Here is a 24,654-nt window from a genome sequence, read left to right as displayed (position 1 = left end):
TGATGTATTTTTCCTTTTTTCCTGTTTTCTCCCTGTAACCTTTGATACCCTAACTAATCAAACACCTATCAATCTCCGCTTTTAAAAATACCCAATGAGCTGGCCACCACCTCCGCCTACAGCAATGAATTCTACAGATTCACTACCCTCTGGCTAAAGAAATTCCTTTTCATCTCCATTCTAAAGGTACTTCCTTTTATTCTGAGGGTGTGCCCTCTGGTCCTCGACTCTCCCACTAGTGGAAACATCCTCTCCACATTCACTCCTTCTTTGTGGAGTGACCTTTTAAAAGACTCAAGAAGGATAAGCCCTGTTAAAAGACTTGAAAGATTAAGTTATGGTTAAATTAGATTAAATTGTATTAAACAGGACATTTTAGTTCTTGGTTTAGTTTTACTAAGGTGTACTGGTCAAATATAAGTGTTCTCCCTTTAACCTTTACTGGTCAAAATACGTGTTGCGTATACTTTACCACGGGACTAAATAGGCAACACAAAATTATCGAATTTTACAAGTTTTATTCTTTCCTATCTTAAAAAGAAGGGTGTCTCACCTATGCTTTAGCTGGACTTATGTGGTCTTGCATTGTACCTTATTTTTGTTGTCTTATCGAAACGGGACGACAAGTCTTCACAGGAAACATCATTTTGGAAATGACAATTCAGCAACAAGGTAGCACGACTAACGCGTTGAATTAATTGTTCTTCCATTTACGTTCAAAGCTGTCAGTGGCGAGCGACGTTCTTTTCTGCTGCAGTTGAATTCCAGAAAAAGAACTTGCATTCTAACTGTTTCTCGGACTTTTATCAACTTCTCACGTCAACCGTCACGGAATACTATGTCAATTCAAACCGGTACTGTAATTGAATAACAATTTTTTTTTAAAAACCAGGATTTTTCTCCTCCTGCCCCTGTCGCAAACCTCAATAAACGGGGATATCTGCTGTGAAAAGAAGGTGCCGGGTACTCTGAGATGCAAGACGTGACCTTGGAAAACTGGCAAGAAATGGCTATGTCGAGATCAGTGTCAGATTCTTCGCCCAGGTCATTACACCAGAGAGAACTTACCCAGTTAAAAGACCTGAAGGATCTTCAAATGTTCCCTGAAGGCTCAAATGTTGGACCCGGTTTGCCCCCCAACACACCAGCTAAGCTGGAAAACCTCGCTCCTTCTTCAGAGGGAATGAGTCAAAAGGGGTTAGAGGCATCCGGGATAAAGCCCACTGCAAATCCCTCGAAAGAATTACAAATCCAGACACATCTTAGCAAAGAACTAACAGACAGAAGCTCCAAACAGCAGGCAAGCAGTCCAAAGAGGAAAACTACGTAAGTTACAACAATGAAACGAGGCGAGGTTCAAGATCATTTTAATTGGGCCCAACAGTTCAGAAGACTTTTCTTTCACGCTTGAAACATGTCCAGGTTCAGGAGCAGCTACTTCCCTACAGTCATCAGGCTATTTATTAATCACTCCAACCTCCAAATAGGCTCCTGACTGAAGAAGGGTCTCGACCCGAAACGTCACCCATTCATTCTCTCCAGAAATGCTGCCTGTCCCGCTGAATTACTCCAGCTTTTTGTTTCTATCTACGGACTATATAAACTTGGGGGAATTATTTTGATTTTGCAATATTATTGTTTCTTCGTTTGTCTGTTAAATAATGTATATATAACAGATTTGTATAGTTGTATACATTGTAAAGCAAATAATACACAACACAAAAGTTTAGTATATATACGTGTGTAATATCTATTATAGACATATATATGTCTATAATAGATATGTGTGTATACACACACACACATATATATATATATATATATATATATATATACATATATATATATATACAGGGAAGGCAAGTGGTGGGCGAGGGGCAAGGTTAAAGTAGTGCAACTCTGCGATTGTTACCTGTCCTGTCGCCCGCAGCTGCCTTTGTCAAGGGTGGTGCTGATGTTGGTGGTGATAGTGGGGTTTGGTGAGGAGGGATGGGGTTGTTGGTTGTGTATAGCTTTAAGGTGTGAGGAGCAAAGTTTGCCGAACTTGTACTGTGCAGGTTTTTGACACGGAGAGTGGTGGGGTCCTGGAAAGTGCTGCCAGGGGTGGTGGTGGTGGAGGCAGAATCAATAGTGGTGTTCAAGAGACTTTTAGATAGGCACTTGGATATGGAGGGATATGGAGCGCCCGCAGGCTGAGGAGATTAGTTTAGTTTGGCATCATATTGGGTGCTGGCATTGTGGGCTGAAGGGCCTGATACTGTGTTGTACTGCTCTACATTCTATATCCAAAGCCCAATCCGTGCATTTCATTCACCTCACATTGGGAGATTCCTTGTTTAATGTAATTTAGAGATACAGCATGGAATCGGGCCCTTCGGCCCACCAAGTCCACACTGACCATTGATCACCTCTTCGCACTAGTTCTACATTATCCCACTCTCAGCCACTCCCCACACACAAGGGACAATTTTACAGAGGCCAATAAACCTACAAATCCGCACATCTTTGGGATGTGGGAAGAAACCAGAGGAGGAAACCCAGATGGTTACTGGGAGAATGTGCAAACACCGCACAGACAGCACCCAAAGCCACACGGATGCAGGGAGAATGTGCAGGCAACATACAGCCAGCAGCTGAGGTCAGGATGTAACCCGGGTCGGGTCTCTGGCACTCAGCAAGTGCAGCATAGAAAATAGGCATAATTCAGAATATAATGTCACGGCTGCAGTGAAAGTGCAGATAAAAAAGTGCAAGTGCTACAACGAGGTAGATTGGAAGTAGTGGTTCATCTCTCGCACATGAAATGTCCATTCAAGACTCTTGTAACAGTGAGCTGTTCCTGAATCTGGTGGTGTAGTAAACCCTCGCAATAACGGACCATGGAGTGGGAGATGGTGTCCGTTATTGAGTTTTCAGTGGTGCATCTGTAGAAATTGGAGACATGCCATATTTTGTTGACCATCTGAGGATGTAGAGGCGTTGGTGTGCTCTCTCCTATTCTCACCATCGCATGCCACGCCATCCTGATCCTTTGCCTCTCTCTCCTTTGCCCTTTCTTTCTACCCCATCTTTCCACCTTATCATGTTCTAATGATCCTACCCGAATCCTCCTCCTCCCTTCACGAATACTCCTGATCGTAAAAACTGTCCAGGGTCTTGGTTCTCTTTAAAAAAAAAAAACAGGACACAGGTAAAGAAGACACACAAAGTTCTGGAGTAACTCAGCGGGTCACGTGGCATCTCTGGAAAACTCTGAACCAGTGACTTTTCAGGTCGGGACCCTTCTTCGGACTTCTTTGTTCAAGTATTTTCGAAAACAATGTGCCTGAGGTATCTGTTTCAGCAGTAATGCCAGAAATATCTGTTCATAACAATAATTTCTGTTAAGGTTTTGGGTCAATTGGCAGCACCTTCATGTTTGTGGCTGCACGATGGCGCAGCGGTAGAGTTGCTGCCTTATAGCGCCAGAGACCCACCCGGGTTCGATCCTGACTCCGGGTGTTGTCTGTACGGAGGTTGTACATTCTCCCTGTGACCACATGGCTTTGCTCCGGTGCTACGGTTTCCTCCCACTCTCCAAAGATGTACAGGTTTGTAGGTTAATTGGCTTCAGTAAAAAATTGTAAAATGTCCGTGTGTAGGATGGTGGTGATGTACAGGGTGATCGCTGGTTGGCGTGGACTCAGTGGGCCAAAGGGCCTGTTTCCATGCTGTAGTCTGAAGTAAAGTCTAAAGTTTGAAGCAGTACATTATGGATATAAACAGTACACTGGGAATTTGAGCTTTTGTTTCAGATTAACTCTACAATACGTTACCAGCGTAACCATCCCTTATACAATAAGTCACTGTGCTCTGCTGTTAAATAACTTGAAGGTCTTTCAAGGTAATGAGATGATATAATATTACATTGTATTTTTATATGTTTTACCAGTCAACTGGAGATAGAAATGATGTCCTTTATGCGATATTCCATTAGCATTCATAGTTTAGTATAGTTTAGATGATTACTGTCACATGTACCGAGGTACAGTGAAAAGCTCTTTTGGTGCGTGCTATCCAGTTGGCTAAAAGTCTATACATGATTACAATCAAGCCATCCACATTATACAGATACAGGATAAAGGGGATAACATTTAGTGCGACTAGACTAAGTGGGACCCATTGGGTCCCAGCTTCACACTGGTCTCCCAACGCAATATTCCACCTCTCCACCAATTCAAATATTGCTGGCCAGTGTGGGGTGGGGGCTTTTTGGAGTGCTAGCATGGTGTTGTGGGCCGAAGGGACTGGCTTTCAGAGGGCTAGTATGGACATTGTGGGCCGAATGGATTCTTGGGCTGGCAGCTCAGTCACTGAGACCACTCACTCACTCACACACTCACACACACACACACACACACACACACACACACACACACACACACACACACACACACACACACACACACACACACACACACACACACACACACTCCCACTCACACACCATCACTCACACATACACTCTCACACACACTCACACACACTCACACACACAAACACACACACACACTCACAAACACACACACACACACACACACACACACACACACACACACACACACACACACACACACATACACACACACACACACACACACACTTACACAAACACACACACTCACACACACACAAATACACTCACAAACACATACACACACACACTCACTGACTCACACACCATATATATGGCAGTAAACGTTCTTGAATACTCACATGGCTGAGCGCGGCCTCTCCACTTTGGGGCTTCCGCAGTCAGCGGAACTTCCGCAATCAGTGTGACCTCAGCATTTACCGGAAATTACGCAATCAGCGCGACTTCTGCACTCACTGGAAATTACGCAATCAGCGTGACCTGTCCACTAAGTCATGAAATGAGCAGGACTTTTGAACCAAACACAGGCGGGCCTAATAAAGCATTTATTCCTTCCAAACACAGTCGGACCTAATAAAGCATTGCAGTTTCAAGCACAGACAGGGCAGCAGGCCAAACAACTCATGGCATCGTCATTAAGGGCTAACAAATCATTTATTGCAAGTACATTGCAGACTCACAGTTCAGTTGATTCACAGCTTAGAATGAGAGTCATGGCCTCTCCCTCACGATCTTGCAGAGTGACTGAGTCACGTCCAGGCATCGGGGGTTTTATAGTCCTGCCCCCCCCCCGGCCCCCAGAAGGGGCGTTACCTTCATCGTGGTGATTGACAGGCGAGAGGATCTCATAACTCATAACTTTTTTATTTTTCATCGATGGGAAAAATCCTCAGGGCCTGCTCAGCAGAGGAGGACTGTGAGTAAGATGGCCAAAAATCATAGCGATGTATGGTAGCGTTTTTCTAAAATCAATATACAGCGCAGACAGGAAGTGGTCAAGATGAGACTTAATTATGTAGATAAAGTCCAGTAGAGTCCGATTAAAGATAATTCGAGGGTCTCCAATGAGGTAGATGGCAGGTCAGGACTGCTCTCTAGTTGGTGAGAAGACGGTTCAGTTGCCTGATAACATCTGGGAAGAAACTGTCCCTGAATCTGGAGGTGTGTGTTTTCACACTTTTGTACCTCTTGCCTGATGGGAGAGGGGAGAAGAGACAGTGACCAGGGTGAGACTCATCCTTGATTATGCTAGAGGCCTTGCCAAGGCAGAGCGAAGTGCAGTGGAGTCAGTAGAATGGAGGTTAGTTTGTGTGATGGTCATCTGTGAGTAAAGAATTTTCATTTTGTTCCTAATGTCGCTATGGTAATTATAAATGTCGAAGCAAAGAACTGCAGATGCTGGTTAATACACACAGGATAGAACTTCTCCAAAGTGCAAGGGTCCTGACTCAAAGCGTCACCTATCCATGTTCTCCAGAGATGCTGCTTGACCTGCTGAGTTTGTTGCGAGTTATCCAGTCGGCAGAAAGACTATACATGACACAGTGTATAGATGCAGGTTAAAGAGTATAATGTTTCGTGCAAGATAAAGTCCAGTAAAGCTAGACGGGGGTCAGGACAGTTCTCCAGTTGGTGATAGCTCTTGATAACTCATCTCCACCAAACGACATTGGTGTTGTCAGTGAATTTATAGATGGCAATTGGGCTATACTCAGCCACTGCATGTGGTCATGGATTTTGAATATTAAGTGAGGCATTCAATTCACAACATCAGGGATGGGTGATACTCCTTCCAAATAAAGGGAATGGAGTTAACAGGGAAATGCTAGTGAAGTGGATAGTTCTTTATTGCTACTGTTTCACAAATGTTGCATAGATCTTTGTTGGTTTCTGATGAATGCATCAGGGTCATTTGAACACTGACGTGGTCAGATGATTAAATAAAAATTTCAAGCCACAGTGGCTAATGCTATGAATGGCGCACTATTTTTTGCAGAGAAATCACCTTGTTTTAATGGTGCATTAAAAGGCCCTTTAAGGCTTTTGCATCCTGGTTGCCTACTGTGATTCATCATGTGGCTGGCACAAATACCCTGTGGAGTCAACTGTGGGAATAATTTTAAAGATAGTCAGGGTAAGAAAACTAGACATTTTTAGATAAAGATTAGTTGTAGCCGACTGAGGGTGGCACAGTGTCGCAGGTAGTAGAGCTGCTGCCTCACAGCACCAGAGACACAGCTTTGACCCTGACCTCATCAGCTGCTTGTGTGGAGTTCGCACGTTCTCCCTGTGACCGTGCGGGTTTCTTCCGGTTGGGCTGGTTAAGCCCAGCGGTAAGAATGTTAATTTCTCTAATTTCAAGTAGCCCCTGCGTTCCCTCTCTCTCCGCCCCTCCCCCACCCTGGTCGTACTACCAGTTCCACTGTTCGCATCCATATGCCCCTTTATTATCACCTCTTCCACAGCTGACAATGGACCATTGTGAGCTCCAGCTTTCCTTGGTCACCGGTGTTGGCTCTGATTTGTTCTGAACCTTTACATACCTCTAGTTACCCTCACCCCTGACTCTCAGTCTGAAGAAGAGTTTCAACCCTCACCCCTGACTCTCAGTCTGAAGAAGAGTTTCAACCCTCACCACTGACTCTCAGTCTGAAGAAGAGTTTCAACCCGAAACATCACCTATTCCTTTTCTCCAGAGATGCTGCCTGACCCACTGAGTTACCTCAGCATTTTGTGTCTATCTTCGGTGTAAACCAGCATCTGCAGTTTCTTCCTACACGTCCTCCAGAATGAGTCTGAAGAAGGGTCCTGACCCGAAAAGTCACCTGTCCCATGTTCTCCAAAGATGCTGCCTGACCTGCTGAGTTACTCCAGTACTTTGTGTGCTTTTTTCCAATATAAATGATCACTTCCATACATTTTAATCAAAGGAGCTAAAATTCCTTGCGGAGGCATTACATGATCCACCTGGCTTAGGTTTTCTGCATGTGTTTACGGTGTAATCCAGTCTTGAAACAACCTCTTTTCTATTGATCAGGTCGAACATCCACAACAGCCCAGTCTTGCCAATTGAAGAACAAACTACATCTTTCAATTCAAACGAATCTTTTCTAGATTATAGTGCCAAGGATGAGAGTGAATCTCTTCTAAAAGGTATGCAAACATCTACAGTTCATTCTTCACTCTGTGTGATGGTTCATATTGTTAATATGGTATTGCACATGGTATTGGGGATAGGGTACTGACATGGATAGAAAATTGGTTGGCAGACAGGAAACAAAGAGTAGGGATTAACGGGTCCCTTTCAGAATGGCAAGCAGTGACTAGTGGGGTACCGCAAGGCTCGGTGCTGGGACCGCAGCTATTTACAATATACACCAATAATTTAGATGAAGGAATTCAAAGTAACATGAGCAAACGCAGATGCCACAAAGCTGGGTGGCAGTGTGAACTGTGAGGAGGATGTTACGAGGATGCAGGTTGGGTAAGTGGGCAGATGCATGGCAGATGCAGTTTAAATGTAAGGTTATCCACTTTGCTGGCAAAAACAGGAAGGCAGATTATTATCTGAATGGTGTCAAGTTGGGAAAAGGGGAAGTACAATGGGATCTGGGAGTCCTTGTTCATCAGTCACTGAAAGTAAGCATGCAGGTACAGCAGGCAGTGAAGAAAGCTAATGGCATGTTGGCCTTCATAACAAAGGGAGTTGCTTATAGGAGCAAAGAGGTCCTTCTGCAGTTGTACAGGGCCCTAGTGGTACCACACCTAGAGTATTGTGTGCAGTTTTGGCCTCCAAATTTGAAGAAGGACATTCTTGCTATTGAGGGAGTGCAGCGTAGGTTCACGGAATGGCGGGACTGTCATATGTTGATAGAATGGAGCGGCTGGGCTTTCATACTCTGGAATTTAGAAGTATGAGAGGGGATCTTATTGAAACATATAAGATTATTAAGGGATTGGATACGCTAGAGGCAGGAAACATTTCCAGATGTTGAGGGAGTCCAGAACCAGGAGCCAGAGTTTAAGAATAAGGGGTAGGCCATTTAGAACGGAGATGAGGAAAAACGTTTTCCCCAGAGAGTTGTGAATCTGTGGAATTCTCTGCCTCAGAAGGCAGTGGAGGCCAATTCTCTGGATGCTTTCAAGAGAGCTAGATAGAGCTATTAAAGATAGCGGAGTCAGGGGATATGGTGAGAAGGCAAGAACGGGGTACTGAATGTGATGATCAGCCATGATCACATTGAATGGTAGTAGTGGCTCGAAGGGCTGAATGGCCTACTCCCGCACCTATTGTCTATTGTCCAAAATAGTTCATAAAAAGGCCATTAAAATATTTTGAAATACATCCATAATTGGTTCCATATAATTAATTTACAAATCGTTAAATAGTGACCTTGAAGTTTATTTGTTTTACCATATTTTATTTGTTTTACCATATTTGACCACAATTTTTTTGCCAAAGACGAAAATAAAATGATGGAACTATTCAGTCAGAAAGAGTAACATAATTAATATTTCTAGGTAAAAGAAAACACACAAAGTGCTGGAGTAGCTCAGCGGGTCAGGCGGCATCTCAGGAGAGCATGGATAGGCGACGTTTCAGTTTTGAAAATCAATCAGTCTGAAGAAAGATCCCAACCTGAAACATCATCTACCCATCTTCTCCAGAGATGCTGCTTGACACACTGAGTAATCCCAGCACTTTACATCTTTTTATTTTGTTGTAAACCAGCATCTGCAGTTCCTTGTTGCTACTTATTATTTCTGGTTTGAGGTACAAGAGGTTGCAGATGTTGGATATTGCAGTAATAAAGTGAATAGTGAAAGGCTTGGATAGAGTGGATGAGGAGTGGATGTTTCCACTCATGGGAAAGTCTAGGACCAGAGGCCATAGCCTCAGAATAAAAGGATGTACCTTTAGAAAGGGGATGAGGAGGAATTTTTTTAGTCAGAGGGTGGTGAATCTGTGGAATTCATTGTCTCAGAAGGCTGTGGTGGCCAATGGATATTTTGAGGGCGAAATTGATAGATTCTTGATTAGTACGAGTGTCAAGGGTTTATGGGGAGAAGGCAGGAGAATGGGGTTGAGAGGGAAAGATAGAACAGGCTCGATTGAATAGTAGAGTAGACTTGACGGGCCAAATGGCCTAACGCTGCTTCTTTGACTTATGAAAAAGGAGATCAGCTGGATTAACTCGGCAGGTCAGGCAGCATCTGTGGAGGGAAGTGGACAGATAGCATTTCGGGTCTAGACCCTTCATCTGGACTGAAACGATTGAGGGGAAGTAGCCAATGTGAAAGGGATGGGGCAAGACCTTGTAAACGAGGTTGGGTACAGGTGAGGAGGTGTTGAGAAAGCTCTATCCCTGTTCTATACCGACAACTATATTCTGCACCCTTAGTTTAATTTATTGTCATGTGTACCGAGGTACAGTGAGAAGCTTTTGTGGCGTGCTATCCAGCCAATGGAAAGATGATACATGATTATAATCAAACCATTCACAGATACAGGGTAATATATACAAAATGTGAAAGAAGGAACTGCAGATGCTGGTTTACTCCGAAGCTAGACACAAAACGTTGGAGTAACATAGCGGGTCGGGCAGCATCTCTGGAGAAAAGGAATAGGTGATGTTTCGGATCGGAACCCTTCTCCAGATTGAAAGATAGAGAAGGTCAGAACAAATCAGGGCCAGCAACAGATGGCCTCAGGAAGGATGGAATCCATAATGGCCCATTGTTGGCTGGGGGAGATGAGTTAACGACAGGGGTACAGGAATGTGAAGAGTGAAACTTGTCGGATGACTAGGGTGGGGGAGGGGTGACGGAGAGAGGGGGGTGGGAAAGAAACGCAGGAGTTAATTGAAGTTGGAGATATCAACGTTCATACTGCTGGGTAGTAAGGTGCTCAAGCGAAATATGAGGTGCTGTTCCTCCAATTTGCATGTGGCCTCCTCCACATATCCTTGTTCTGTCGGAGGATGTGCAGGGAGCGGAAGTGTGGGAGGTGGAGGAGATATGGGTGAGGGTTTGGTCAGCAACAGGCATGGGGAGCCAGGTTTCTTAAAAAAAGGAGATTTCAGATGTCACGGTGTGCTAACATCTTAGGTTGATGACATTTCAGTGAGAGAGCTGCTGCTTCACAGCACCAGAGACCCTAGTTCGAACCTGATCTAGGGCTCTCCCTGTGACCGCGCGACCTTGGGTGCTGTCAGTGTGGAGTTTGCACGTTCTCCCCATGACCGCGTGGGTTTCCTCCGGGTGCTCCCATTTCCTCCCACATGCCAAAGACGAGCGGGTTTGCAGGTTAATTGACCTCTGTGTGTGGGATGAGAAAGTGGGCTAACATAGAACTAGTGTGAACAGGTGACCGATGGTCAGCATGGTGGGCCGAAGGGCCTGTATCCATGCTGTATCTCTTGGTTCTTGCGGTTCTTGGTTCTTGGTCCTCCAAAATATTCCAAATGGAATCGAAACTGGAGGTGGCAGTTTAAACTAAACTGGACTGAGACTGTGGCAGAGACTGTAGTTTAAATTGTGTTGCTTCCTCCTGAATGTGGTGAAGTTGGTGCATTCGGGAGTTGAGAAACAATATAGTTGTTTGAAAACTTTCTGCTTCGATGATTTAAAATTATAATATCTTTAAAGGACAATGATTTACAGTAGGGGCACATGTAAGATGCAATATATTTGACAGACATTTATGGTAACAGATGTTATTTTGCATGAGAAACAGGTATATATGTATAAAAATAAGATGCTGCAGATTTTGGTAATTTGCAATGAAAATGGAAGTGCATCAACAGTCTGGAAGTGGTACATATGAATATTGATGTGTGTGTGTTTATGTCCGTATATGTCTGTTTGCTTGTGTGTGCATGTGTCTGTCTGTGTGTGTGTATCTGTGCCTGTGTGTGGCTGTATGTGTACATCTCTGTGAGTATCTATGTCTGTATGTATCTCTTCCTGTCTATTTCTGTGTGTATGTGTGTGTGTATGTGTGTATGTGTCTCTGTGTGTTTGTGTGTCTGTCTGCGTCTGTATATGTCTGTGTATGTGTGTCTGTGTCTGTATTGTCTATATGTGTCTGCGTGTATCTGTAGGTATCTGCGTGTGTCGGTGGGTTATTTTGTGTCAATATGTTTTTCTGTGTATATGTATCTATATGCCCGTGTGTCTGCGCATCTGTGTGTCTCTGAGTCTGTGTATATGTGTCTGTGTATATCTGTGTCTGTCTGTGTGTCTCTGTGTCTGTGTATCTGTATGCCTGTGTGTCTGTCTGTGTGTCTGTAACGGTATGCCTGTGTACCTGTGTGTACAGCTGTGTGTCCCTTTATCTGTGTGTGCGTATGTCTCGGTGTCTGTGTGTGTCTGTGCGCGTGTGTGTGTCTGTGTGTATGTGTCTGTGTGTATGTATGTGTCTGTGTGTGTGTGTGTCTCGGTGTCTGTGTGTGTATCTGAGTCTGTGTGTCTGTGTATGTGGCTGTGTGTGCCTTTGTGTCTGTGTGTGTATGTCTCTGTGCATGTCTCTGTGTCTGTGGGTGTCTGTGTGTGTCTCTGTGCCTGTGTGTGTCTGTGTGTCCGTGTCTCTGTGTCTGTGTCTCTATGTCTGTGCATGTGTGTCTCTGTATCTGTGTGTGTATGTGTGTGTACGTATCTGTGTGTGTCTGTGCATGTGCATGTGTGTGTGTGTGTGTGTGTGTGTGTGTGTGTGTGTGTGTGAGTGTGTGTGTGTGTGTGTGTGTACGTATCTGTGTGTGTCTGTGCATGTGCATGTGTGTGTGTGTCTCTGTCTGTGTGTATGCATGTCTCTGTGTCTCTGTGTCTGTGTGTGTCTCTGTGTCTGTGCATGCGTGTCTGTGTGAGTGTGGATGTGGAAACCTCCATGTGTGTATGTGTCATTATGTGCATGAGAGGCGCTGAGGGAATTTAATGGACAATTCACCTTGCCTGACTAGCCAAGTTCAGCTTATTCTCCTGCAGGTTGAAGTTTCCATGATCAGTGTTTAACCAACCACTTCATAAGAAACATTTGAAAATGCAAATAAACCTTTGTTTTTGGATTAATAGATCAGCCGAAGGAAAACAATATTAGAATGTCCTTCTCGCCATGGGGCAAGCTGTTAAATATGTACAGCAAAATGAAAAAGTCTCCTGTTCCCAAAGTAGGTTGGCTTTCTCTTTATGCCTTTTTCTCTCTTGTGCTTGTTATTATTAGGCTCTTGTCATCTGATCTCTGCAGAAAACAATTCCCATTGTCTCTTTTGTTATTAAAATCTTTCTCAATGATAACTTTCACGCTTTTGATGGTTTCACTTGGCACATTTGCTGGCTAAGTTCCGAGAGTAAGGTCTTGGCAACACACCATAAACAATACTCATGTAAAATAATACAGTAGACAGTTACAGTCAAAGCAAAATGTGAGGAGAGACCGCAGGTGCTGGAATCTCAAGCAAACGCAAATGGCTGGAATATCTGTGTAGGAGGGAACTGCAGATGCTGGTTTACACCGAAGATAGACACAAAATGCTCAGCGGGTCAGGCAGCATCTCTGGAGAAAAGGAATAGGTGACGTTTCGGGTTGAGACCCTTCTTCAGCCGCTGTGAGGAAGTGTTTCAACCCGAAACCTCACCTATTCCTTTTGCCCAGAAATGCTGCCTGACCCTCTGAGTTACTCCAGCATATTGTGTCTTTCAGCTGTTTATTCAAACACAAACGTTATCCCTTAGAGTGTAGGAGGTTGAGGAGCGTTTAATTTATTTTAGTTTAGAGATACAGTGGAAACAGGCCCTTCAGCCCACTGTGACCATGCCGACCAACAATCACCCATACACAGGTTATATCCTACACACTGGGGATAATTTGGAGAAGCCATTTAATCTACAAACCCGGACGTCTTTAGGATGTGGGAGCATCAGAAGAAATACTACGGGGTCACAGGGAGAACGTACACAGACATCACCCGTAGTCAGGATTGAACCCAGGTCACTGGCGCTGTAAGGCAACAGTTCTACCGCTGTGCCATTGTGCGATCATATATAGATGTATAAAATAATGAGGTGAATGCATAGTTTTTTACCCAGGGGAGGGGATTCAAGGTCAAGAGAACATCGGTTTAAGGTGAAAGATTTTATAGGAACCTGAGTGACAATTCTTTCACTCAGCGGGCTGTGGGTATATGGATCGAGGTGCCAAAGGAGGTTGTTGATGCAGGTATTGTATAATGGCACTTAAAAGACAATAGGACAGGTATGTGGAGAGGAAGGGTTAGAGGGATATGAGCCTAAATGGGACTAGCTTGGGGAAATCAAGAACTAGAGGGAATTGGTTTAAGGTGAGAGAGGAAAGATTTAATGGGAACCTGAGAGGCAACTTTATCATATATGGAAAGAGCTGCCAGAGGAGGTAGTTGAGGCAGGCACTATAACAGCATTTAAATGCACTTGAGCAGGTAGATGGATAGGAAACATTTAGAGGGATATGGGCCAACACAGGCAAATGGAACGAGCTTAGCTTGGTCAGCATGGACGAGTTTGTCCAAGTTATTCCATGCTGTATGACTTTAACTCAGTGGGCCAGGCAATATCTGTGGAATGAAAAGGATAGACGATGTTTCGGGTCAGAATTTTAATAGGGAAGAGAGAAAGATGCGGCAAGTGATAAGTTATTAGGAAGAAATAGGAGAAAATGTTGTTTTGACTTGCGATCAGAAGGCTGAAGGGTAATGCAGTAATTGTGCAAGTTTTTAATTTGTTGTCCTGAAACAGTTTCTCACCTTTCCACTTCTTTTCTTTTTGAGTTTGAGATTAGTTTATCGTGTATCGAGTACAGTGAAAAGCTTTTGTGTGCTGACCAGTCAGTGGAAAGCCAACACATGATTACAATATAGCCATCCACATTATACAGATACAGGATAAAGGGAATAATGTGATTAACGTTTAGTGCAAGAATGAATGGACATATGAACATTTGAATAGAAGGAATGTTGGTCAGTGCGTATTATTAAATGTTGTTTCTTAAACTGACTTCTAGGATTTACAATAACACACAAAAAAATAACTTAGAGTTAATATTGTTTTTCTAGTTTAAATCCAAGCCTCCAATCTCTTCGTTCCCCAGCCCTGCACGGCCCGATTTTACCTTCTCCCCAAAATCCACAAACCTGAATGTCCTGGCAGACCCATTGTTTCTGCCTGTTCGTGTCCCACCAAACTTATTTACACATACCTCGACTCCATCCTATCCCCCCCTGGTCAAATCCCACCCTACCTATGTCCAAGACACCTCACACGCTCTTCGTCTCCTCCATGACTTCCCCCATTCCCTCATCTTCAACATGGATCTCCAGTCACTCTACACCTCCAAACCCAGCAGGAGGGTCTTAAAGCCCTCCGTTTCCTCCTCGATCGCAGAACCAATCAATCCCCGTCTACCGATACTCTCCTCTACCTAGCGGAGCTGGTCCTTACCCTCAACAACTTTTCATTTAACTCCTCCCATTTCTTTCCAAGGCGTAGCTATGGGCACACGCATGGGCCCCAGCTATGCCTGCCTCCTCGTAGGGTGCGTCGAACAACTTGTTCAAGGCGTACTGTGGCCCTATTCCCGAATTCTACCTCCACTACATTGACAACTGCATTGGTGCTACCTCCTGCACCCATGTAGAACTCACTGACTTCATCCATTTCACCACCAACTTCCATCCGGCACTCAAATTCACCTGGAACATTTCCGACATCTCCCTATTGTTTCTAGACCTCACTATCTCCATTGCAGGTAACAGGCTACTGACCGACATCTACTACAAACCCACTGACTCCCATGGCTATCTAGACTACTCTTCTTCCCACCCTGCTTCCTGTAAGGACTCCATCCCCTACTCCCAATTCCTCCGACTACGCCGCATCTGATTGTCTTTGACAATAGATGAGGCTCTCACCAGGATCACTTCTATATCCCGTAGCTCCACTCTTACTCCCCATCCCCCCACTTGTAACAAGGACAGAGTCCCCCTTGTCCTCACCTTCCACCCTACCAGCTGTCACATACAACAGATTATCCTCTGACATTTTCGCCACCTCCAACGGGATCCCACCACTGGCCACATCTTTCCATCTCCTCCCCTTTTGGCTTTCTGCAGAGACTGCTCGCTCTGTAACTCCCTGGTCAATTCGTCCCTTCCCACCCTTTCCCTTGCAACCACAGGAAATGCTACACTTGTCGCTTTACCTCCCCCCTCGACTCCATCCAAGGACCCAAGCAGTCTTTCCAGGTGAGGCAGAGGTTCACCTGCACCTCCTCCAACCTCATCTATTGCATCCGCTGCTCTAGGTGTCAACTGCTCTACATCGGTGAGACCAAGCGTAGGCTTGGCGATCGCTTCGCCCAACACCTCCACTCAGTTCGAATTAACCAACCTGATCTCCCAGTGGCTCAGCACTTCAACTCCCCCTCCCATTCCGAATTCAACCTTTCTGTCCTGGGCCTTCTCCATGGCCAGAGTGAGTCCCATTGCAAATTGGAGGAGCAGCACCTCATATTTCGCTTGGGCAGTTTACACCCCAGCAGTATGAACATTGACCTCCAATTTCAGGTAGTCCTTGTTTTCTCCCTCTTTTCCCTCCCCTTCCCAGCTCTCCCACAGCCCACTGTCTCCGCCTCTTCCTTTCTTCCTCCCCCCCCCCCCCCCCACATCAGTCTGAAGAAGGGTCTCGACCCAAAACGTTACCTATTCCTTCATTCCTTAGATGCTGCCTCACCCGCTGAGTTTCTCCAGCATTTTTATCTAACTTCTTCTTTTAATCTGCTCTTTTCGACGAATACATTCCCCAAATCTTCACATAACCAGAGTCAGTAAAATTCAGTGAAATAAAAACTAATATTAGAATATTAGAACTAAATGGGAGATGTGTCAAGATTAATAAGCAGAAATATTAATGCACGCAACAAAAAACTTTTCACTGCACCTTGGCAATAAACTAAACTTAACTAAAATGGTGTGGATTCTTCCAAAGCATTAAAGACTAATTAAAAATCCTGTCCTCGTGTGCTGTCTGTGTGGAGTTTGCATGTTCTCACTGTGACCATGTTGTTTTCCTCTGGGTGCTCCTGTTTCCTCCCACATCCCAGAGGCATCGGTGTTTGTAGGTTCATTGGTCTCTGTAAATTGCCCCCAGTGTGGAGAGAGTGGACGGGAAAGTGGGATAGTATAGAAGTAGTGTGGATGGGTAATCGATCGTCGGCATGGGCTTTGTGGGCCGAAGGGTCTGTTTCCATGCTGTAGCTTTCAATCAAAAAAAACACGGTGAATAAGGAAGCCTTAAATAATGGCAAATGCAATATAAGAGATAAAATAATTATCACGTCGAGCAGTAATTGAAGTTTGAGAAAAGTAGTAACATGTAAGATAATATATTTTGGTGAGTTATTATAGGGTGGCACAGTGGTGCAGTGATAGAATTGCTGCTTTACAGCGCCAGAGGCCTGGGTTCGATCCTGACCGGGTGCTGTCTGTGCGGAGTTTTCACGTTTTCCTTGTGATCGCATAGGTTTTCTCCGGGAGCTCCGGTTATCTCCCGCATTCCAAAGATGTGCAGGTTTTGTAGGTTAATTAAGGTAATAAAATAAATGAGTCGGGTTACATCAGGGGGAAAGTTAAAATGTGCACAGATCTGTCTGACACCAATGTGTTTTGAAGACATTTCATGGCACTTTCACCTACACCTATCACACCAGTCCCAATGTAGAGAGGAAAATTGACAGGGTAGAGACAGATGTGGTCTGAGTTACAGGGAGAGGTTGGGCAGGCTAGGTCTTCCTGGGAGTACAGGGACACTGAGGTGTATAACATCAAGAGAGGGAACAGGTAATGTGGATGCAAACAGTCCTTTTTGCAGAGAAGGGAAATGAAAAACCAGACATTACCAAGTCATTAGTTTTTTGTTACATTTACACAGATACAGTGAAAAGCTTTTGATGCGTGCTAACCAGTCAGCGGAAAGACAATACATGATTGCAATCAAGCCATCCACGGTGTACATATATGATAAAGGGAAAATCGTGAATAACATTTAGTGCAAGAAAAAGCCAGTAATGTCACCAATGAAGTAGATGGTAGTTAAGGACTGCTCTCACATTGTTGGTAGGATGGCTCAGTTGCCTGATAACAGCTGGGAAGAAACTGTCCCTGAATCTGGAGGTGTGCTTTTCACACTTCGATACCTTTTGCCTGAAGGGAGGGGGGGAGAAGAGGGAGAGGCCAAGGTGTGACTTGTTGTTGATTATGCAGGCATAGGTTTAAGATTTGATCTCAAGGGCAACTTCTTCACAGAGGGTGGTGGGTATATTGAATAAACTGCCGGAGAAAATGGCTGAGGCAGGTGCAATAATTACAGTTAAAGGACATTTGGATAGGTACATGTATAGGAAAGGTTTGCAGAGAAATGGGCCAAACATAGGTACTGTAAATGCGATGAACTTAGATGGGTATCAGTTCAACTGGCCTATCGGCCCACTTAGTCTATGCTGACCCGTTCACACTAGCTCTATGTTATCCCACTTTCTCATCTACTCCCGACACATTAGAAGCCAATTAAACTACAAACCCGCTCGTCGATGCAACGTGGGAGGAAACCGGAGCACCCAGAGGAAACCAACAGTCACAGGGAGAACGTGCAAACTCCACACCGACAGCATCCAAGATTAGGATCAAACCCGGGTCTCTGACTCTGTGAGGCAGCAGCTCTACCTGCTGCACTGCTGTTGGCATGGATGGGTTGGGCTCAAAGGCCTGTTTCTGTATGATATGACTATGACTCTCAGCGCTTTGGGACATCTTGGGAACATGATATACATTCAATAAATGCATTCAAGCAGTTATTTTCTGTACGGCGTATACCTGGCACATGAGGTCTCAATTTGGCGTTTATATGCCTGTTCTGTATCTCATTGGTAGGTGCCCTTGGCAAAGGAAGAGGAATAATTAGGGTTTGCTTTTTAACTGTTCCTATATAATTATCATTCCAGCTATACAGCACGGAGAACGCTCAAGGGGTGCTGAAGGATGATGGTCAACGCATTCGACTGATAGTATACAGATATAATGAGAAAAATCCCATGGTTTTCAGTCACTTTAGAACAACTGATTCCGTAGGTAAGATTAGCGTCATTCATTTGGAAAACAGATTGGTTATTAACATTTTTTTAAAGTTCAGAAATCCCAACTGCATGCAGCATTGCACAGTGGAAGCTTAATTGTGGTGGAGAACTCAAAGTCAGCCTTAATCTCAAGCTATTGTTGAAGAAGAATTAAAATTAATTTAATGATTAAGAGCCAACAGCAAGAGAAAGCACAAGATCAGAGATAGATAGATAGATAGATAGATAGATAGATAGATAGATAGATAGATAGATAGATAGATAGATAGATAGATAGATAGATAGATAGATAGATAGATAGATAGATAGATAGATAGATAGATAAAGAAGATAGATAGATGGATATTGACTGGTTCTTGATTAGTAAGGGTGTCAAAGGTTACAGGGAGAAGGCAGGAGAATGGGGTTGAGAGGGAAAGATCGATCAGCCATGATTGAGTAGCGGAGTAGATTTAACGAACCTAATGTCTTAATTCTGCTCCTATGACATAAACTTTTGAACTCATTTGATCACGGGAAATTGGTGAAACCAGCTCAGCCACATTTTTCACCTGAGGGCAGATTAGATAAGCGTGGTGAACTTCCTCAACCAAAGGACATTACTGTATTTCAGCATTTCAGCTTTTATAACGATCTGGGCATTAACCCAAAGATTATTTGGTTTCTTGTCACCCTTACTGGTTTAATTGTCCAATATCACAGCCAAACCCAATGCGCCATGCACATTGAAGGCGGCCTTAAAGTCCTGGCAGATTTGATCCTCAACATAGGAGTACCTAGGATATATGGTCTTTTTTGAGTGCTGTCCAGTCAGTGGAAAGACTATACATGATTGCAATCAAGCCAGCCACAGTGGACAGATGCAGATACAGATAACATGCATTCTGGCCATAGAGGGAGTACAGAGAAGGTTCACCAGACTGATTCCTGGGATGGCAGGACTTTCATATGAAGAAAGACTGGATAGACTCAGCTTGTACTCGCTAGAATTTAGAAGATTGAGGGGGGATCTTATTGAAACTTACAAAATTCTTAAGGGGTTGGACAGGCTAGATGCAGGAAGATTATTCCCGATGTTGGGGAAGTCCAGAACAAGGGGTCACAGTTTAAGGATAAGGGGGAAGTCTTTTAGGACCGAGATGAGAAAAACATTTTTCACACAGAGAGTGGTGAATCTCTGGAATTCTCTGCCACAGAAGGTAGTTGAGGCCAGTTCATTGGCTATATTTAAGAGGGAGTTAGATGTGGCAGGTACGGGATACTGAGTTGGATGATCAGCCATGATCATATTGAATGGCAGTGCAGGCTCGAAGGGCCGAATGGCCTACTCCTGCACCTATTTTCTATGTTTCTATGTTTCTAAGATAACATTTACAAGATGTGTAGGAAGGAACTGCAGATGTTGGTTTATGCCGAGGATAGACACAAAATGTTGGAGTAACTCAGCGGGTCAGGCAACATGTATGGAGAAAAGGAATAGGTGACATTTCTGAAGAAGGGTTTCGACCCAGAATGTCACCTATTCCTTTTCACCAGAGATACTACTTGACTCGCTGAGTTACTCCAACATTTTGTGTCTATCTTCAGGATAATACTGATACAGGATTGCAGGACTCTGCATCTTTCCCTTTGCTCTACCTGTGGTACTCGAGTTTGGCATTATGTTTAGTATTATTTGATCTAATTGGAGAGCATCCAAAACAAAGCTTTTCACAGAACCTTGTACACATGACAACAATAAACCTGAACCTAAACCCTATTATAATTGAATATCTGGCAACAAATGTAAATTGAGATGATATATGCACTTGACAATAATAAATCTAAACCTAAACACATGAAATTAGGAAACTAATAGATCTTTAATGCAACTAGATGAACAGAATAATCTAGCTGTACATTGCTGCCCCTATCCCTTGATTCCCTTAAGCATCAAAGATCAAACGAGCAACCACTTTTCCTCAAAACATGAACCATTGATTACTGGTTTAGTTGAGTTGAGTTTAGTTTAGAGATGCAGTGTGGAAACAGACACTTTGGCCCACTGAGCCCACGCCGACCAGTGATCCCTGTACACTAACACTATCCTACACACTAGGGACAATTTACAACCAAAGCCGATTAAGCTGCATGTCTTTGGAGTGTGGGAGGAACTGGAGAACTTGGAGAAAACCCATGCTGTCACAGGGGAGAACGTGCAAACTCTGTTCAGATTGAACCTGGGTCTCTGGAGTTGTGATGCAGCAACTCTGCGGCTGCAACATTGTGCTGGTTTGTTTTCTAAATTTACCAACTACATTTTAGATATATTAGTACTAGTGCTGTATTAGTGCGGGTGTTAGGAGAAGGCAGGAGAATGGGGGTTGAGAGGGAAAGATAGATCAGCCATGACTTAATGGACCAAGTGGCTTAATTCTGCTCCTGTAACTTATTAAAATGAACTTATATTTTATTGCACTTGCTTGCATTATTTTTTTTAAATTATGCCATAACATCATTCAAAAGCCAGAAAGCAAATCAAAAGATACAAAGTGAATTGTACAATTCGTTTCAACGTGTCATCTAATACAGATGAAATGTTAATTTCTGAAAAGGTTTCGTTGAAATGGAAATCAAGAAAATGCTTGATGTTCACCATGATGTCCGGTTGTGGAAGAAAGGTTTGAATGACGAGACCAGTCTACTGCACCGGTCGGATTCAACACTGAAAGATGCTGGAATCATTCACGAGCAGGTATAGGAATTGGTCCTAACCTTTTTAACTTCCCCTTCCATTCCCATACTGACCTTTCTGTCCTGGGCCTCACCCATTGCCAGAGTGAGGCCACACACAAACTGGAGGAACAGCACCTCATGTTCCTCATGGTTAGCTTGCAACCCAATGGTGTGAACATTGAATTCTCTCGTTGTAGGTTAATAACCAACAATGACCCTTTCCTCTTCCCCCATCCCCTTCCACCCCCATTCCTTGCTCTGGCTTCACATTTCACACATCGTTTCTCCTTATCTCACAACCTTTTGTCTTCTTCCCATCTCTGGCCTGTGTCCAACCATCTGCCAATCGAAATCCCCCTCTCCTGTATCCACCTATCACTTAAAAAGTCACAAAGTGCTGGAATAACTGCTGGACCAACAATCACTTTGTGCACTAACATTATCCTCCCACTAGGGACTATTTACAATTTTTATCAAAGCCAATTAACCTACAAATCTATACTTCTTTTGAGTGTGGGAGGAATCCTGAGCACCCGGAGAAAACCCACGCGGTCAAAGGGAGAAGGTACTTTCTCCGTTCAGACAGTACCTGCAGTCAGGATCCAAGGATCTCTGGCATTGTAAGGCAGCGACTCTACCGCTGAGCCACTGTGCTGCCCTTATGCCTTAATTCCCTTAAGTCTCAAAGATCTATCAAGGTTTGCAAGTGAATAGACTTCTGTAAATTGTCCCTATTGTGTAGGATAGAACTAGTGTGAACGGGTGATTGCTGGTCGGCGCGGACCTGGTGGGCGTAAGAGCCTGTTTCCACGCTGTATCTCTAACAAAAAACGATGCTATGTACTCAATAATGTTCTTTCCCTCTTCTTTAGGTTCTGCTTCTTGAGGAGAAAACTATACACGGAAGCAAATCTTGGCATTAGGATGGAAATTCTAATTGAGAAAATTAAATTAAAAAGATAAAAATAATTCCAATAGTAAAAGAAGACAGAGCGTACCGAAGAAATATCACGTTAATTTAAACAGATTATAATCCAGATTTCAGCCTCAGTGGCCCAATTTGGGTCAAATGTCCATTTTATATCCTTTCCACCTCAACCAATGAAAACTAAAATCAGGCAGAGTGTAAAATGGATGGCCAAACCAAACCAGCCCATTCTCTCCACATTATAATGGAAATCAGGGTTTGTGTCTCCGAATGTTTTTCAATCCAGTCAAATGTATTACCATTCCAAGTATTCTCGTGGATCCACTTTCTCAGGGTTACAATTCTGCCTCGAAATCATCTCTTCCAAAATGTTCAAAGTCAGTCACTGATGTGACTTGGTGGCCCTCACGTTCACAAGACGAACAGGATCTTCATTTGAAGAATGCATTGGTTTTATGGAAGGAAGATGGATTGTGGTGAAGCATATATCTCCTTTGCACTTGCCACTCCTGGCAAAATAGACTGTGCAAAAGGTTGATCGTATTTTTGCTGGGTACTGGATTCAGGACTTGTATGCACATTCATGGTTTGAATATAACCTTCTGTGGACTAGTAAAGTAATTGCAATTTAGCATTTAGCACGTTTTGATGCTTATGGAATCCAAAAATAAATGGCTGTGCCAAGTAGATGAATCCTACTGTGTTTTTATGAAGTCCACATTTAAAAGTACATAGAGATAAAATTCTGTAATAGATTGAAGCAAATGTTTACAGTTGTTTTAAAACTTGAACCTGACTACAATTTATCACCAAGAACTTCTTGGCTTGAATTCTGGAAATTCTTTGTAATTTTCCCTTTTTATATGCACTACACACTGACATATTTCTCTGCAACCGCCGAGCGAGGGGGGGGGCTGCTGAGAACTTAGCGTGCTGCTGAAAGCGAGGAGAGACCCGCACTGCAAAGAGCATGGGTGGCCTAGGAGGTCCCCTGCTGTCAGGATCAAGCGTGGACCCGCGCTGCCAGGAGCATGGAGGACCGTGGAGAACAGTGGGGGTCCTGTGCTGTCGAGAGCGATGGGAGCCATCGAGATCAACTCGGCGAGGGCCGCCGAGAGTAAAAGGGGGACCCGGGAACAAAGATGGGGTCCCGGTGGGGGCCCACCAAGAATGAAGGGGGGACCTGGCATGGGACCACCTGCTGCCACGTTCAGCAGCAGGCCTGGTTCGCTGCTGCGAGCAGAAGATAAGACCATTCGATGAACAATTTGTAACTTTGTCAGCGCCAGAAACGTGATTCTTTGTGCACTGCCCAGGTGATTTTACCAGGTTGTATACGAAACAAAACATTTCACTGTACCTGGGTACATGTGACAATAAAGTATCATTGAAGCATTGTATTTCTCAGTGGAGATCATCTCCCTGCTGTACGAGACATCATACGTGTTAGACCTGAGGGGAACACAAAACTGAACCACGAGCAAACATGGCGGTTAAGGCTTAAATTTTTCATCAGCTTCGTCCTTATAGAGCTGGAGATATTCACATAACTCTAAATCAATTTGCAGCAAGTTATCACCATCGATATGTGACAGTGTTTCTCCTGCATTTCCGTATGACAGTAAGGAGAATGGAGAACCAGAGCACATGGGTTTAAGGTGAGGGGGGGAAAAGATTTAATAGGAATCTGAGGGGTGACTTTGTTACACGAAGAGTGGTAGGTGTATGAAAGGAGGTGCCAGAGGATGTAGTTGAGGCAGGTACTACCGCAAAGTTTCAGAAACATTTAGAGAGGTACATGGATAGGATAGGTTTAGAGGGACATGGCCAAATGCAGGCAGGTGGGACATGGAGATGGGACATGTTGGTCAGTGTGGGCAAGTTGGGCTGAAGGGCCTGTTTCCACGCTGTATTATACTATGACTCTAAGTAAATTTAATTAACGAGCATGACTTAGTGTACATATTGGTTAAAAGATGCTATGGTTACAAAGCTGTAATTCAGCAAATTTGTAGCTGTCTCAGTTCTCCGAGTTGTATCAACTTCGACACAATCCCCAAAATAGAATGACGGCCTTTAATTTGAGGTGAACGTTAAAGGCAGCTGCTAACTGAGTTCTGACGCCACTCAAGAAAGGTTAAGATTGATGGTTTGAGCAATGGTGGATCACAGTGATTCTGCAAGGTTCACAGAATAGCAACAGAGGAAGGGCCTGAAGCAGGTCTTGACTTGAAATGCCCCCTATTCCTTTTCTCCAGAGATGTTGTCTGCCCCGCTGAGTTACTCCAGCACTTTGTGTCGCTCAATCAGAAGAGTTTGTTTCCAGTTATTCAGTTTAATTGGTGTGATGCGGATAGTAAAGTATATGGGATCCATGATTTCTTTGAAGGTTCTAAGAGCATCACCAACATATTTTTTGCCATTTTGTTCCCTTAATCA

At 43.9% G+C, this 24,654-nt stretch overlaps 1 protein-coding gene across 1 annotated transcript; it reads left to right on the top strand.

Annotated features, from left to right (window-relative positions):
• The first annotated feature begins 973 nt into the window (after window positions 1-973).
• On the top strand, window positions 974-22,924 carry LOC116986570 (gametogenetin-binding protein 1-like). The gene is made up of 6 exons (XM_033042168.1): window positions 974-1,326; window positions 7,452-7,567; window positions 12,485-12,579; window positions 18,441-18,567; window positions 21,167-21,306; window positions 22,160-22,924. Exons 1-6 carry the CDS (start codon window positions 974-976, stop codon window positions 22,208-22,210), a joined length of 882 nt encoding a protein of 293 aa, XP_032898059.1. The 3' UTR covers window positions 22,211-22,924.
• Window positions 22,925-24,654: the final 1,730 nt, after the last annotated feature.

This window comes from Amblyraja radiata, chromosome 24, assembly GCF_010909765.2.
Source record: "Amblyraja radiata isolate CabotCenter1 chromosome 24, sAmbRad1.1.pri, whole genome shotgun sequence".
Lineage (NCBI taxonomy): Eukaryota > Metazoa > Chordata > Chondrichthyes > Rajiformes > Rajidae > Amblyraja > Amblyraja radiata.
This window is presented reverse-complemented; position numbering and strand designations above follow the sequence as displayed.

Bases quoted from the DNA above. Each gene is read 5' to 3' on its own strand.
- LOC116986570 (XM_033042168.1), top strand. From the start codon at position 974: ATGCAAGACGTGACCTTGGAAAACTGGCAAGAAATGGCTATGTCGAGA. The intron at 12,580-18,440 runs GTAGGTTGGCTT...TTATCATTCCAG, and splicing joins AAAAGTCTCCTGTTCCCAAA to CTATACAGCACGGAGAACGC. The intron at 21,307-22,159 runs GTATAGGAATTG...CCTCTTCTTTAG, and splicing joins CTGGAATCATTCACGAGCAG to GTTCTGCTTCTTGAGGAGAA.